This window comes from Rattus norvegicus, chromosome 7 (genome assembly GCF_021556685.1).
Source record: "Rattus norvegicus strain SHRSP/BbbUtx chromosome 7, alternate assembly SHRSP_T2T, whole genome shotgun sequence".
Classification (NCBI taxonomy): Eukaryota; Metazoa; Chordata; class Mammalia; order Rodentia; family Muridae; genus Rattus; species Rattus norvegicus.
Genome location: NC_141540.1, coordinates 106,111,254 through 106,127,015, shown reverse-complemented (window position 1 = coordinate 106,127,015; position 15,762 = coordinate 106,111,254). Strand labels below are relative to the sequence as shown.

At 41.2% G+C, this 15,762-nt stretch overlaps 1 protein-coding gene across 4 annotated transcripts in view; it reads left to right on the top strand.

Annotated features, from left to right (window-relative positions):
- Positions 1–15,762, top strand: part of Adcy8 (adenylate cyclase 8) — a 249,784-nt gene that overhangs the window by 99,425 nt on the left and 134,597 nt on the right. For all 4 annotated transcript variants that reach the window (XM_087556005.1, XM_087556004.1, XM_087556006.1 and 1 more), the window contains 3 exon segments: positions 241–371; positions 4,883–4,994; positions 13,767–13,894. In XM_087556005.1, coding sequence (XP_087412131.1) covers positions 241–371; positions 4,883–4,994; positions 13,767–13,894 — 371 coding nt within the window.

The window sequence follows — 15,762 nt, the reverse complement described above, 5'->3', positions numbered from 1 at the left end:
TCAGTGTCTCCAGGAACGGGATAGGTGATATCTTTTCCATTTTTTATTAGAAGACTGTAAATGTCACTTCAGTAGGTGTCGCACCCATTACTACTCAACAGACACTTAGTGGTCATGGAATGCTACAAAACTAGCAACTCTTCCAGCAATCTAAGAGGTTTGAGGCTTCTACACCTCTACTCCCAACCCACATCCATCTCACAGTTCAGCCTAACGAGCTGTCCTTTTTCCTTCTCCTAGGAGCGGCTTGTGCTCTCTGTGCTCCCCAGGTTTGTCGTCCTAGAAATGATCAATGACATGACCAATGTGGAGGACGAGCACCTGCAGCATCAGTTCCACCGCATCTACATCCATCGCTACGAGAACGTCAGGTGAGGAGCTGGACACCCTGGCCACCACAGAGCCAGGAATGCACGTGTGCCTGTCCCTCTCCCCTCGCTGTCTCACTGCTCTGAGTGCCAGACGTGGTATAGCTCTTTGTCTACCCAATTAACGAGTTAAGGAGTGATAATTCATCAGAGACATCTACATTTCCAGTTTGAAGTTGGAGAAGAATGTTGGAGATTTTGATTATTTTTGCTGGCTGATTTATTTCAAGGATCCTTTAAAGTTAATTTGCTGTATGTTAAGTTCAAAAGCCTTTTAGAAGATCATAAAAAAAGTTCATTCTAAAACACCACCTGGGGGCATGAGTTATAATTACATAATCTCTTCCATATGTCTCTCACACAATGTGTGAAATCAACACAAAGATGCAGCTCTTTTTTCATTATAAACATATTTTTGTAAGCAACCATACACATATACATTCACCCACTGGGTTATCTGTTTACTCTTCCAAATACTCATCCATTTATTCCCTTACCCAGCCATCTAACCGTCCACCTGCCCATATAGTCAGCCATCTATCAGTCCACCTGGCTGTTACTACCCTTTTTATGCTCAGCATGATAGAATGTGTGGCAGATACTGAAATCAGAGAGTTACCTCCATTGTAACGAAGACCTTAATTTAGTTCTTAATTTTGACTTTCCCTTGTATATGGCCTTGAATAATTCATTTAGTTCAATTTCACTATCTGTCTGTGAAACAGATGATTTAGCAGCTATCTTGCAGAGTTTTCTATAGATTACACGAATGAAGGTACATATATAAAACAAAGGTTTAAAAATCCAGTTTAGTACAAGGCATATTATAGATTATTTCAGACATGCTTCCTAGTTATCAATCCTGGGTGAATTAAAAATACACTTAGATGCTAAATGGCAGCTCCCAGAATATTTGGAGTAGGGTAGCAAAGCAGATTTGGGGGATGGGCTGGAATAAAGAAAGGCCACAAAGACAGAAAAGTAACTCAAAAATCACATGAGTACAATAGACTACAGAGGGACCACTGCAATGGTCTCTGTTAGACTACTTCTTCTGGGAAAAAAAAAGAACATGGTCCTGACACACAGGGTACAATTCTTCAGCAGATGTGGAACGTTGCTGCCTCTGCTTCATTAAAGTTAAAGCCTGAGGCAAATATATATGATTGGCTAAGCCTAGTCATTTTCTAGAAAAGCCAGAAAAGCTAGCACCTGACATTTTCAGCTTGCATAATAGAATTGCATTTCCCTCCTACCAAATATTATAAGGCAAGATTTCCAAGCATTGGATAGAAATCTTTGTATTGATGTGCTCCCAAAATGAAACACACACACACACACACACACACACACACACACACACACACACACATGCACACATTCTCTTTCTTCTCAGTTTAACAAGCTTGGCAAGCAGTAGCACTACCTAGTAGCAGCCATGTGTACTATGTGCCTGCATTGAGGACACACATCACACATTTTGGTGCACTGTCCTACAGAGAGGCATGATTCTGGCAGGCCCTTAGCAGTGATAGCAGCCACCAAGATTTACATACACTGGAGTTTGCCAAGCAGAAATTTGTAAAAAGCAACCCCAGTGAGAAGTACACCCACACAGAACTTTGTCTCTCAAAAAAAGAAAAATAGGAGCCTATCAATACTGCCTCTAGATCACAGTATTTATTACTCAACACAGTGGGGAGTTGTATTATCAAGTGTGCAAAGGATTATAATTGATGGTGTATTTTTAGGAGACAAATCAGTATCAAGGGAGTAGAGGATAGGGTAGGGTGTAGAGAAGCTTGTCTAGAACAGATGGTTCCTTTCAGCCCCACCTGAGACAAGGGTCAGCCAAATTTAAAAAGCAGAAACACGAAGTCTGGAAAAAGGGTCTGTTCTCGCTAAGGATGAGCTTCAGGATATGTATATAATAACTGGTTTCCCACTGTATTTCCATGGTGGCAAAGTAGTTGGACAATCAAAGCAGGTCCAGGAAGAGCAGAAATTGATAGATATTAGAAAATAATAATAAGCAAATAAGTAAATGTTTTATGTTTTATGGCTAAGTGTGTGTTATAGATTACACACACACACGCACACACACACACACACACACACACACACACACACACACACCATGATGGGTGGTTGGGAGAGCCTTCTCACAGAGGTTGCTTTTAAAAGTCTACTTGGCAGTCTAGTATCCAAATGAGAATGGCTGTTACCACTGCTAAAGGCCTGTGTCAGAGCTGTCTCTGCAGGACAGTGGACTGGAACGTGTGCCCTCAGTGCCAGGCACAGAACATTCACAGGTGCGGCTAAGAGCTAATATATTTAATAGAATGCATAACATAACACAGTGAAGAAAAGGAGAAAGTGAAAAATGACCTTTAAACAGGAAAAGGATAAAATAACCCTGCACATGTACAACATTCTACTCTGGCTCCAGAGTTCATTGAATGCACTCGGCCTCCATTCTACATTAATCATTGTTCTTCCACTCTATGGTCCACGAGAGCTCTATCCCCCCAGTTTATTCAACACATCTTCTGATGGGGTCTCTTTTCCAGGAGTTCACACCATATCAATGAGCACGTGGCCTCCTGCTCTGTGCTCTCCATGCCCCTGGGTAAGAGAAGCTGTTTCTAAGAAAGAATTTTGTGAGCACCATAGCCCCTAAGGACTTGTTCCTCTCCAAGAGGAGCAGTGGTAAGGTGCCAGCAGTCATGGGCTCCTGGTGCCAGGAGGATGAAGTTCGCTGGTGGCAGAGTGGGCTCTCCCACCTGCCTGTTGGGAGGCCACTGGATGCTAAAATAAGACCAGAAAGAAGGGAAGCAGAGGAGGATCTTTCTTAGCCAGTGTCTGCGAACAAAGCCAGACCGGCTGCTCCGCCCCCTCCCCAACCCCCGAAGCCGCCTGCAGTGGCATTAGGAGCATTTTTGAAATTATTTCTAATCCTGTCGTCCTCTTCATAGCAACCTGCTTCATTTGTTCTCTCTTCTCTACTGTTGCTTTGTTTCCTCAATAGCTCCTGCCTAAAATTTATCTCCTGAACATCTCCAAGTCTCACCATGGGTTGTATGACTACTGCCTCCTACTGGTGGTAAAGGGTGCAGTTATACCTGGTGGGAGATTCTGAGTTTCTGTCCAGAGTAAAGAAACCTTTTGTCCCTGAGTCCAGCACGTGGCTAAAACAGAATGACAAATGGCGGGCTGCTTCTGTCAATCACCAATCCCTTATTGCACCCAGTGACTGAAGCAGGAGCCTCTATGTCATCAGTATGCGTGGTTACTCACTCAAGGCCCTTCCTGGAGTAGATATGTGACGGGGGTCCATGATGGATCTAAGGTTCTCCGGTGAGAACAATGCACACTCTGGGAAAGGAGGACTTCATTTTGAGTACTTGTACCAATTTGATTCAGAAAGCAGGTGATGAAGCCAACTATGTTCTTAGCAGGGAGAACCCAGAGGAGACTCTTGTCTTGTTTTATAACCCATTGAGCCGTGAGTCAATGTGTTCTTGTTAAGTGTCATGGAGTGAGGGGAGCACAGAAAATGGTAAGACACTGGAGATGGGTCTGACTGTTTACATCACATGGAGAGGCCCCTATAAGTGTTCATTAGTGTTATACGAGTGATGTCATGGAGAGCATGTATGATTTTAATAGAAAGGACACCAGTCACAGAGTGTGCAAAGCCATGGGGCATAAGACATTCCCAGACATTTCCCAAAAGTGAAGTACAAGCAAAAATCAAATATGATGTCCTGTTTAGCATTCATCTTTATGTTTTGAGGTCCTGAAACAGCAAGGCAAGATGAGTGGGGAACTGACTTTTAACGACAGTACCAGCTCTGTTTCATGTCACCAGTATGGAGACAGCAATGCTGGTCCCACCAGGGAGCTGGGCAGATAGATCATGACAGTGGCCATGCAGTGCCTGCTTACGGAAAGCTTTAGAGGACTGTGCCCATTCCTTGTTCAAAGCCATAAGCATAGATTAAGACTTCATATCACTGAAAGCCTTACAAATATGAGTGTGGGTAGCTAATCGTTCTGCCAAGGCCTCAATGTTGCCACCTTAGCTCATTATTTTTGGGAGAAAACTAGTTCTAGTTGTTTAGCAGGTAGAATGCACTCAGAGAGTGCTCGGGAATGAAGAGGTTCTGTGTCCTTTTTCCACTCGAGCCTGTTTTGTTCTGGGTCAGTGATACCTGCATTACTGTGCCTTGTGAAACACAGAGATAAATCATAAAGTATCATCACAAATGTGTCTCCTAACTCTTGAGGGTGATTTACAACACAGGACAAAGAGGGCACCAATTTCAGCTGTCCTTTTATCCTTCCTGATTTCTAAGTTGACCCTTTTTATTAAACCCTGAGAGGTTTCTCTTATCACCCATGGCAAAGAGCTACAGACATGGTTGAGTTATTTGAATGAAGTTTGTGTCTATCCCAGAATGGATGAAAATATTAATCCATCTTTCCTCACCCTCTCCTTCCCCATTGTTTAGTATTCTTTTTGCAGATGTCAAAGGATTTACCAACCTCTCTACGACCTTGTCTGCTCAGGAGCTTGTCAGGATGCTCAACGAGCTCTTTGCCAGATTTGATCGGCTGGCCCATGTGAGTTGCATTTAATTCCATCCTAGTCCTTGCAGAAGTGAGGGCCTGCATGTGGAATTATGGAGGAAAGGATTCAGCCTTCACTGTCAAGGCCATTACCATTCTGCATCCTGTCCCCATGCATGGACCCCTGACCCTCTCACACCCTGGAGACCAATATTGCTTATTTATCAATCTCAGGTGGCAGTGGTGGGGTTCTCAGATTGATTTTTCCCATGAAAGACAGCTGGTTATGTTACAATCAACCTGGTCTTTTCTGTCTGCTTTCTACTCTCCTTTCAGTAGGCCAGGTGCCATCCAGCTGCAGGCTCAGAGCTGGTACCCAGAGCTGCAGTTTCCTAGCAAGCTCCATCCATCTGCAGTGAATTAGCCTGTTCTCAAAGACCAGTGATGTGCCGGGCATCCCCATCAGTTTTGTTTGACCTACCTTGAGAGCTGCATTTTAGCCAATAAAACAATACCTTTATTTCCCAGCTGCCTTAATCACAGCTAAGACAGAAAATAGAGGCAAGGAGGTGGGCACCTACTATCAAAACACAGTCCTGTATCCCTAGATCTACTCAAGTGACAGCAAAATACATAGTAACCCTGCACTGAAGAGTGGTATTGAGTTCAAATAGGAGTAAATGCAAGTCATGGTCAGCTTTGTGAAGTGTCCACAGCACTACTGATTTCTTGAGCCATCGTGGGAATTAAGTAACACTGTGCCAAGCAGAAATTCACTGGTCAAATTCCACATTTAAGACTGTCACCTACCCAGGGAGGTCTTGTCATAGCTGCATCTCAGCAGCCATTAAGTACTGTCATGCCCCTACATGTTGGGTGCAGGAGAATGATGAATGCCTATCTCTTGTCTTAAAGATAAGTTTACTTGGGAATATTAGGGTTATTAATGAGTGCACAGAGTCTTGTCAACTCGGGAATGCTCTGAAACCACAAAGGCAGAATGTAACCTTTTTATCAGAGACTATTTCCTAAAGATAGTGACTCCGAAGCTAATTCTCAGAGTAAAATAAGCAAATATGATTGATGTAATGCTGTTGAGCAGTGAAAAGAATAATACAGCCATAATGAAGGTCACATATAGTATGCCCTGGGAAAGATGGTAAATGTAAGATGTGGAGACTAGGGGACCTATAAGCCATTCTATAAAAGGCAAATGACAGAGACAAAAAGCAGATATGGAGATACAAGGAACACTGGGATGTGGTGGAGAAGTTTCTAGCAAAAAAACTTTCCCAGGAGAGAAAATCAGGGAGGGGCATGGTGGTTGTTCATGGTGGTTGCATGAATGCACACATTTGCCTAAAGGGAAAGTCTTATACATGATTGAGAGGCCAATTAGCAAAGTAAAGAAATTACAGTAAGGGATAGCACAAGGTAGGAGAAAGGGGGAAAGAGGAACCTAAGCTCTAAGTGGATGCTACTGGACAGCTGGTAGATAGGAAACTGAAGTCTCCTAGGAAGAGGGCTGAATTTACCTAAAACCTGGCATTTAGGGAGAAATATACGCATATAACCATTGAACCAGTGATAGTGTAAGTTACAAATTCTTTTGCTCTTTTCTAATATGGTTCATAATATTATTTTTCTCAAAGACAAAAAGAATAAAGATGACCTCCAGTAAGAATTAAAAGATGTGCTCAAAGTCATTTTCTCATATCAGATAAATCATTTCCATTTCCAACACACACACATACACACACACACACACACACACACACACACAAAGAGAGAGAGAGAGAGAGAGAGAGAGAGAGAGAGAGAGAGAGAGAGAGAGAGAAACAGGTTTACTTAATCTAACTTATTCAACCATTTATTATTTGCTATATCTGGGCGCAATACAAAACTAAGGAAAGAGCAAACAGAGGCCTTTCCCCAGGAATCCCCCAGTCCAGCAAGAGGAAAAGGGTGAATCTATCACATTGTAGCCATGTGCTTCAGACAATGATAAACAGGAGCATCATGGTAAGCAAAGGAAAAGAATAACAAGATTGGAGATGGGCTAGTGACCTAGCAGCATCCTGAGATGAAGGCTCCAGAGTAGGCAAGAGCTTTTAGGATGAGACACACTGGAAAGGCAAGTGTGAAAGTAGACTGCTTGCTTGGAAAGGTCTGGGAGGCATGAGACTGCAGGAGCATAGCCGGTATCAGAGAGACCAGTCAGGAGTGAACCTCAAGAATAAAGGAGGAACAGGATTTGAGGGAACAATGCAGCATTTAAAGAACTGTGAGCTTTGTTTCAAAGCCTTGGCTTCTCACCGTAGTGATTTTATATGTAGTGGAGGAGAGGGGGCAAAGAGGGATATACAGCTAACCAGTTACCCAAGGGTGAAGGAAGCCAGAGACTACATTCCAAACATACATCATCTGATTCAATGATTCTTTTAAAAACTGGGACTGGGAAGATGGCTCAGTTGATAAAGTGCTCACCATATAGGCATAAGGACCTGAGTTTTGTCCCAAATACTCACATTAAAAAGCTAGGAACAGGGTTGGGGATTTAGCTTAGTGGTAGAGCGCTTGCCTAGCAAGCTCAAGGCCCTGGGTTCAGTCCCCAGCTCCAAAAAAAAAAAAAAAAAAAAAAAAAAAAAAAAAAAAAAAAAAAAAAAGACTCGTTAAAAAGCTAGGAACAGCGCTTACCTAGGAAGCGCAAGGCCCTGGGTTCGATCCCCAGCTCCGAAAAAAAGAACCAAAAAAAAAATAATAAAAAAATAAATAAATAAAAGCTAGGAACAATAGTGTGCAATTATAATCCAAGAACTGAGGAAACAGGCAGGTGGCTCATTGGAGATTGTTGGCCAGCCTCCCTGAGTTGTCATATGTATGCGTGTGTGCATGTGTGCGTGTGTGTACACATGAGCAAACTAAGGAAGCCATTCAAGATTAACCTATGGCTTCCACATGCATTCACATGCTCAAACATCAACACACACACACACACACACACACACACACACACACACACAAAGCATGCAAATGAGTATCATGGAGTAAACTTAGCAATTTTGGTATGAATATTAAACACTCATAAAGTACTAGTGCTGAGTGCTTTCCCTGGTGAGAGAAACTTTTTTCCTCAGATTATATCATGGTGTTCTCACAACTAACCTGCAAGGCAGACCTGGTTGTTTTCACCTTATTCACAGAGTAACCAAGGGTCAAAAAAGTAAACTATCCAGAACTATTCACAGGGTGAAATTTTATGAACCCAGACCAACGGAGGCTCCTCACTACTAACCTCAGACATATAAGGGAAAAGAGTATGGGACTCTAAGGTATCTCTGTTCATGCAGGATGCCTTGAAGCGCAAGGTGTTGGTACAGGTTTGGTTTGGATGCTCCTTGATAGATTATCATTTCCTGAGTCTCATTTCTTACCAAAATCAAGAAGGATAAATTAAATAATACATGTGAGGTCCATTAAAAATAAATGCTCACATTCATGATCTGTAACTTCCAGTCATTCATGTTTCCCCTTCCCACACCTCAGCCTCAAGAGCTGAAACACCTTGCCTGGAGAGTTCCACAAACTCTTCGACTGAAAATGGTTCCACTTGCTTTGAAATGAGGAAACTCCCCTTTGACTCTGTCCACCACCTCAGGCAAGTCCCAAACTCCAAGCTCAGCTGAGTTCTGAGCTCTGCTGTTATGTAAGAGGGAATTGTGCTAGCATTTATTTTACGTCTTCTATTTTGTGGACTTTGCTAAGACTCTGGTTGCCCGCTATTAGTATTTTCCTGAGGATTTAAATCACAGAGACATCAGAGAGAAACCACAGAACATTTTACACTGCCCCATTGTTTCACTGCCCCGAAATTGAGATGCAAAGATTCCACTCAAGTTGCCCATGAAATTCAGTTCCATTTAGTGTTCTTTCTACAGTGTCCCTGGGGTTCAGGTTGCTCAGCTTAGAGTGTTTGGACCACCGATAAAACTATTGTCTGATCTTTTAAAACAACATGGCCCTTATCTAACTTTTCAACAGAAGAAAAATAAATGTAAGTATGCACACACTACTCTGTGAATAAGGTGAAAACATCTGAAAAAAGGATGTTATATTATGATACCAATGATATCATTAAAACCTTAAAAAATTAAGGAGAGCAACATTAATATTTAACAATAAGAAACAACACCATGGAGAGCTGATCGATCAATTTCTAATGAACTGACATAGAAAGATATAGGGACAATCAAGTTTGATACCTCCAAACATAGTGTGATAAATTTATGGCTAAAGATGGTGAATCCCAGAGCATATGTGTACTATGCACCTGCCCTTTAAGGGGAGCTTGGAGAGGAAACTGAGGTCCCAAGGCACTGAATATGTAATGGAAAATGGGTGTCCATGGGCACTTTAAACTTTTCTAAAGTTTACATTGTACTAGAACCTCATGTTCCCATATCACTTCTCTGATTCTAATAAAATAAAATTAGACAAAATAATTTAAGTTTGTCATGATTTTAAGTTTTATTTTTAAAGGATTTAGTGTTGAGTATCCTTTCACTTGGTACTTTTTTCCTATAACTAAATAAACACTTGTTTTTGGTAAAACTGAAACATCAAATGTATAATAGCAGTTTCTACTTCTGTAATTTTAGCTCCTTCTAAAATGTATAGCTATCTTCATTCAAGGTGTACTCCCCAACTTCATCTCCTATCCACATATGTAATTTAATCAACTCTTTTCAAGATTTTTATGATATTAAACATATCAAGATGGGAAGAAAAGATTATAAGACTGTCTTTAGATGGAAGATGGTCCTTTTCCTACTTTACTCTTTAAATACCTTTTCTAAAGCAGTCTGGCTTCTCCAGCATGAATTTTCAAAGCAGTGTCTGATAGAATTTACTTGGAACATTCTATTTAGTCATCTGACAGCTCATCAAACATGATAAGAAAAATGTGTCTGAAAACTGACAGAACTTGGCAGATAAGGAGCTAGTCCTTGCATATATATACGCACATTTTCCTGTACATACATATGTATCAAGTATATAGTATATACTATATATTTTATTTTGTATATGAAATGTTTTGTATACTATGTGCATGTATATACACAAATAGTTGATAGGTAAAAAATACATAGATTATAGATAGATAGATAGATAGATAGATAGATAGACAGACAGACAGACAGATAAATGACTTATTCCCATTTCCTTAGAGCCTATAGATTTTCAGGAAAGTTGCGACCTTTAACTTATGTTTACAAGAAAAATAGGCATTGTTCAGTGTCTTCCCCAAAAGAGTAGTAAATCATTTTATGTGATCTCTTTTTCAGAATATATTTTTGTCAGGAGAGCTGCTATTCTGTACTGTCCTGTAATTCTTGAAATTTAAGAGAGGTCATTTCTTGAGCTCCAGAGTCATACAGATATGAGCTTGAGATCCCCATCTACCTACTTCTTATTGCCGGTGTGGGCTTCGCCTCCGGAAGCCTGAAGATTGCCTGTATGAGTCACAGCCCAGGGTATATGAAAGGATGGCATAAGATGAATAGGAAGACCGTAATGTACCTTTGCTTGGCAGTGCATGTTTGTGCAAAGGGGCTCATCCTTTCCTTACTTAGATTTTTCCAAACCATTTTGACTTCAGTGTCAGTGGGAATATCCCAGACTTGGAGTCACTGAGTAGTACACCTATAGTGCTGAAGGCTGTGCCAGCTTATCTGTGGCCTGGGGGCTTCTCTGTATGTTTCATCCTGTGCCTTTCTTGTCTGTAAAGCAGAGGTGACAGCTATTCATCCTGTATGTGTGAGGCCCAAAGTGAATGATAAGAAGCAGTATGTTGGCTATCCCCAAGCATCAGCTGTCATTAACACTGCTAAGGGATGGCCATGTGTCCTCTGTTATGCATTAAGGACCAAATAGATTCTTTTGACCTTGTCATATATAGAGAACTGAAACTCACTTATCAGTGTTTCCAGGATGTTATGTGAAATAATGAAGCTAGCAAACCTGTCATACAGATAAAACGGAATCTTAGACCAAAGTATTTCCTGTCCAATCTCTTTCTTTTCAGCCCTCACTGTAGCCAGGAGGGAGGAAACCTCTGCATCTGAGGCTGTTAGCGCTAGATTTTCACCAGCCCAAGTCACATACACTCTTCCCTCCCCCAAGTGATTGTTCATGCCTAGAACCAATACTCCCTGCCTTCTTTCAGCCTCAGTGTTCTGTAAATCAAAGAAAGGAACCATTATAGGCGAAGATCAAGAATGAATATATATATATATGTATACACACACACATATATATTATATATATTATATATATTATATATATATATATAAAATCAGAAGACTAAAGTGATGTATCTCTTACACTCCTTATCTCCTGGTTAAATTTATGTTCTATAAATTAACATGGAAAGAGAGAGAGAGAGAGAGAGAGAGAGAGAGAGAGAGAGAGAATGAAAACACACAGTAGAAGGTAGAAGTTTATTCTGTTGTAAAGAATAGTAAAACCATGACATTTGGAAAAGGAAGATGGATGATACTGGAGATCATTATGTTAACCAAAACAAACCAGGATCATAAAACAAATACTGAGTCTTCTCTCTCATGTGAAAAGCCTAGACTTTCTGAAAAATTTTAGCTCAAGGGCATGAGAGTAGAAAAAGAGTAGTCACCAAGATAAGAACAGCATTGTGTGACTCCTGTCATGCTGAAATCATTTAGGTGTTTTCTTTAAGAGTAAATCTTTCTAGTTTTTAAGTCTTGAAATATTTGCTCTTTCAGGGGAATAGGGCTAGTAGAGAGTCTCCTCCTCCTCCTCTTCCTCCTCCTCCTTCTCCTCCTCCTCCTCCACCTCCTCCTCCTCCTCCTCCTCCTCCTCCTCCTCCTCCTCCTCTTTTTTCCTTTGGCTTTTTGAGGTATTGTCTAATTTGTCCCATGCTATTCTTAAATTCAGTATGCAATCAAAGCTGACCTGAATTCCTGACTTTCCTTCTTCCACCTCCTGAGTGCAAGGATTACAGGTTTTGGACGTCATAACTAGATGAGAGCATTTCCATTGGTCTTTTGAGGGGTTTGCTAAAAAAATGTTTCTGTTTTTCGTTCTTGGGTGCATTTTTGACAAATTTGTTTTATGCGAAGGTCCCAAGCTGATAGAATTTTTTACTATTGTTTTAAAACTTGACAAAATTTAAAAAGTAGTTCATTGATGGATTTTGCAATAAAATAAAATAAAATAAAACAAAACAAAAGTACCCTATGACAATATCCTGAGCCTTTTGGTACTTTTAATAATGGTCCTGTGGGCTCATAGTCCTAGACACTAACACTAGTGGGCAAGATAATCTAGCTGCTGTACTCTAGAGATTCTAGGAGAAACAGAGAGACCCCCAGTTCCCTCTATCTGATCAGACTTAATCAATAGCTCTCTTATAAAAGTAATAACTTGGTTATTATTAGTCAATAGACAGGAACCTCAAGCTCCTAAAAACCATCCAGGAGTCGGGTATTCACAACACCAAAACCTATAGGATGTCTCTGTGCTGACCTGGGCAGTTGGGAAGGTTCTGAAAATCTGACCCAGTTATAGAAGCATCATAGTCAATTTCTGCCCAACTATTTTTTTTTAACTTGTATTCAATAGTTACCAAACTGCTTATATTAGAAGTCAGCACAGCACTTTTCATCTTTTCATCTTGGTATTTCACGGGTTGTCTACTGAACTTCCAGCTCAGTGAGACTCTTTCTATATACAACTCCTTTTTCTAGCCCTGAGTGAGACCTTGTTGTCCAAAGATATTCCCCTACCACAGAAGTCATAGCTCTCTATGGCTCAGCCCTAGAAGGCCTGTCAGAGGATACTCAGTCCAAACCATGTACCTGAAGAAACCATTTCATGCAGTTACTCAAATTGTAACACAATACCAGAGGTGACTAATTATAGGGGAAATACATATTTTGCCTCAATTTTGAGTATCAAACAATGATTGTTTGGCCCTACTGCTTTGACCTATGATGAGCCTCAAACCACTAATCTCATGGAGGCTGGCAACAAAAAGATCTCATGGTAGAGTGGTCCCGCATTAACAGTATACCACCCAGGGACTAGAAAACCATTGACTACATCTTTTGGGTGCTAGCTGTCAGAACCAGGACTGAGAAATGGGGGAAAAGTGGATATGGAGCCCACAGAGATTTCAGACCCAGAGACCAGAATCGGGGTGCAGATCTAACTTGTATTATTCAGTACAAAATTTATATACAATTTTTCAGCCAATAAGACTGTAGTTACATAATCAAGGGCCAAGGGAGGCATTACACCCTCTGAACTCCTGAATCTAATTTGATTGCATGTGACTTGTAGGGGAGGGGGTTTGATCACTCAGCATGGATTTCCTGAAAACAGAGGAAGCTAACATTGCTCTAGGCTTGGGTCCTTTGTTCTGTCTCACCAGTTTGGAGGTAGCCTCTTTAGATCTAGGGCTGTATATAGCCCAATCAATATTCCTCAAGTGGGCTCAGGAGTCCATGGCATCTGGCTCTGCATCCAGATCTCCCACATACACCACACCTCTTCAAAGTTTCCACCACCTCACAAAGTACCAAGCTGTGGTCCAAGAGTTTGCTACCCAGAGCTTTGCAGGACATTTCAGATCCAAAATATAGAAACTGTAAAACATGTTCTAACATTGGAGGTTTTTTGACTCTTAAGTATAGAGCACTTGACTCCATTTGCATCTTTCCTTGAGCATTCTGATGATCAGATCCTCCTGATGACATGGTCCTTTCCCTACCACTCTGTTCCTTTCAGGAGCATCACTGTCTTCGCATTAAAATCCTGGGGGACTGCTACTACTGTGTGTCAGGACTGCCTGAGCCCCGCCAGGACCATGCTCATTGCTGTGTTGAAATGGGCCTCAGCATGATCAAAACTATCAGGTAAGTTGTAACGGCCTCCATGGTACTTGAAGCCTCAGTGTGTGTGAGTAGATACATAGCTCCATTCATTCTTCGCTGAAAATTTTGGAATGTGGTTAATGCCTTGCCTTATTTCACAAATAGTGCATATCTGTTGGTTCTCCCATACAAGTTGGTCTCCTTGTCTAATGATCACACTTCACTTTTGGTCAGTTGTTCAGAAACTCTGAATCACAAATGAGGACATCACAATGAGGACAAAAAGATAAACAAATTCTCTTCGGAGAGCAGAGCAGAAGAGGTGTACAGGCACATGCAATTTCAGTGCAGTACCGTAAGCTCTGTGAATAAAAACCAGGATTTTTGGGGAGGTTAAAAGAAAGACCTGATGATTCATGGAGAAGATGCCCAGGGTGAAGGTATCTAAGATGTTGTGTGAAATATATTCTGCATAGACATCAGCAGGATGATGAAGCTAGAGTGCATGAAGCTCTGAAAAGAACATAGGCGTGTATGCAAATCAAGACGAGTTGCAACTAGTGCGGTCTGGTGTATAAAGAGCAGTGTTGACCTAACAATGGGTAAAAGTCAGAGCCCACAGGACACTGATACAACTACATCTGAATATCAGTTAGCATTGGCTTTTTCATGTGATGTACTTTCAGCTTTTGTCAACACACTTGTCCAGTATTCTAATCAAAGGAGGAGTTTGAGGATTGGAAGATTCTAGAGTTAAATTGTACGGCCTTGTGACAAAAGTTTATCACTGTCACAATTCGCACTGAGATTCCACCATGGTTACAGACCTCTAAATAATACATTCTTGAACAGTATTGGAAAGAGAGAGGCCTTGAAAAACCATTGCATTTAGGGAGATGGGGTTTTCAAGGTGCATTTAGAGTAGATGGAGCAAAGCCAGTAGAAACAGTTTGTCAAAATATAACTCCAAACCTTGATATGTCTCACTGGCATGTAAAAGATTGCATAGACAATTCTATTTCCTCAAAGGAAAGGGATTAGAAATTCATATTCTCACAAAATCTGGCATGAAATTTCCCTGTGAAACCAATATTTAAAAAATGCTGGGGGTTGGGGATTTAGCTCAGTGGTAGAGCGCTTGCCTAGCAAGCGCAAGGCCCTGGGTTCGGTCCCCAGCTCCGAAGAAAAAGAAGAGAAAAAAATGCTTTGATAAGCTCCTGGTGACATGGGCACTATTTCCAAGAGTAAGATAAGTGACAAAGATGAGCAGCTTTTGTGTTGTTTGTGGGCTGCAGGCCTTTCTGCTGGACCGTGTACACCAAGGAATAGGATATGTATCTGATGGAACCCATCTTCCACCAAAGAGCAGCAGAACCCAAGCACATCAGGTGCAGCAGCACAAGGACATGGACAATCAGGAGAGATGCAGAAGTCTTGGGTCTGGGTGACTTTAGACCAAACGCTGGGATTCCTACCTTTTCTGGGCAATGTTATATGTTCACTCTTTTACTTAAAAAGGAAGGCGTGTGAGGATCAGGTGTAAAAAAGTCTAGGAACTTTATCACTCCTTGATGCCATACCCAATGTCATCCTATTATTTGGCTATACTCTCTAGCCCCGTAGGAGTAGTTCACTGTCCTAGCTCCTAGGCAGACCAGCTCACTGGTAGAAGTAGATTCATAAAAATTCTATAGAAGGCTCCTGTATACACCCAGGATTCCATGAAAGCTACCATATTGATATGCCAGTAAGAAGAAAAGAAACTAGAAATTCAGAATTCTTCTAAATCTCTTCAATATCTTTCCATCAGCAGAGACCACATGTCCATCATAGCAGTAACCTTCAGTGAGGGCCATGCCATTTATCACATGGTAAGAAAATTGTGTGAAGATGGAAGATGGCCCAGTGGT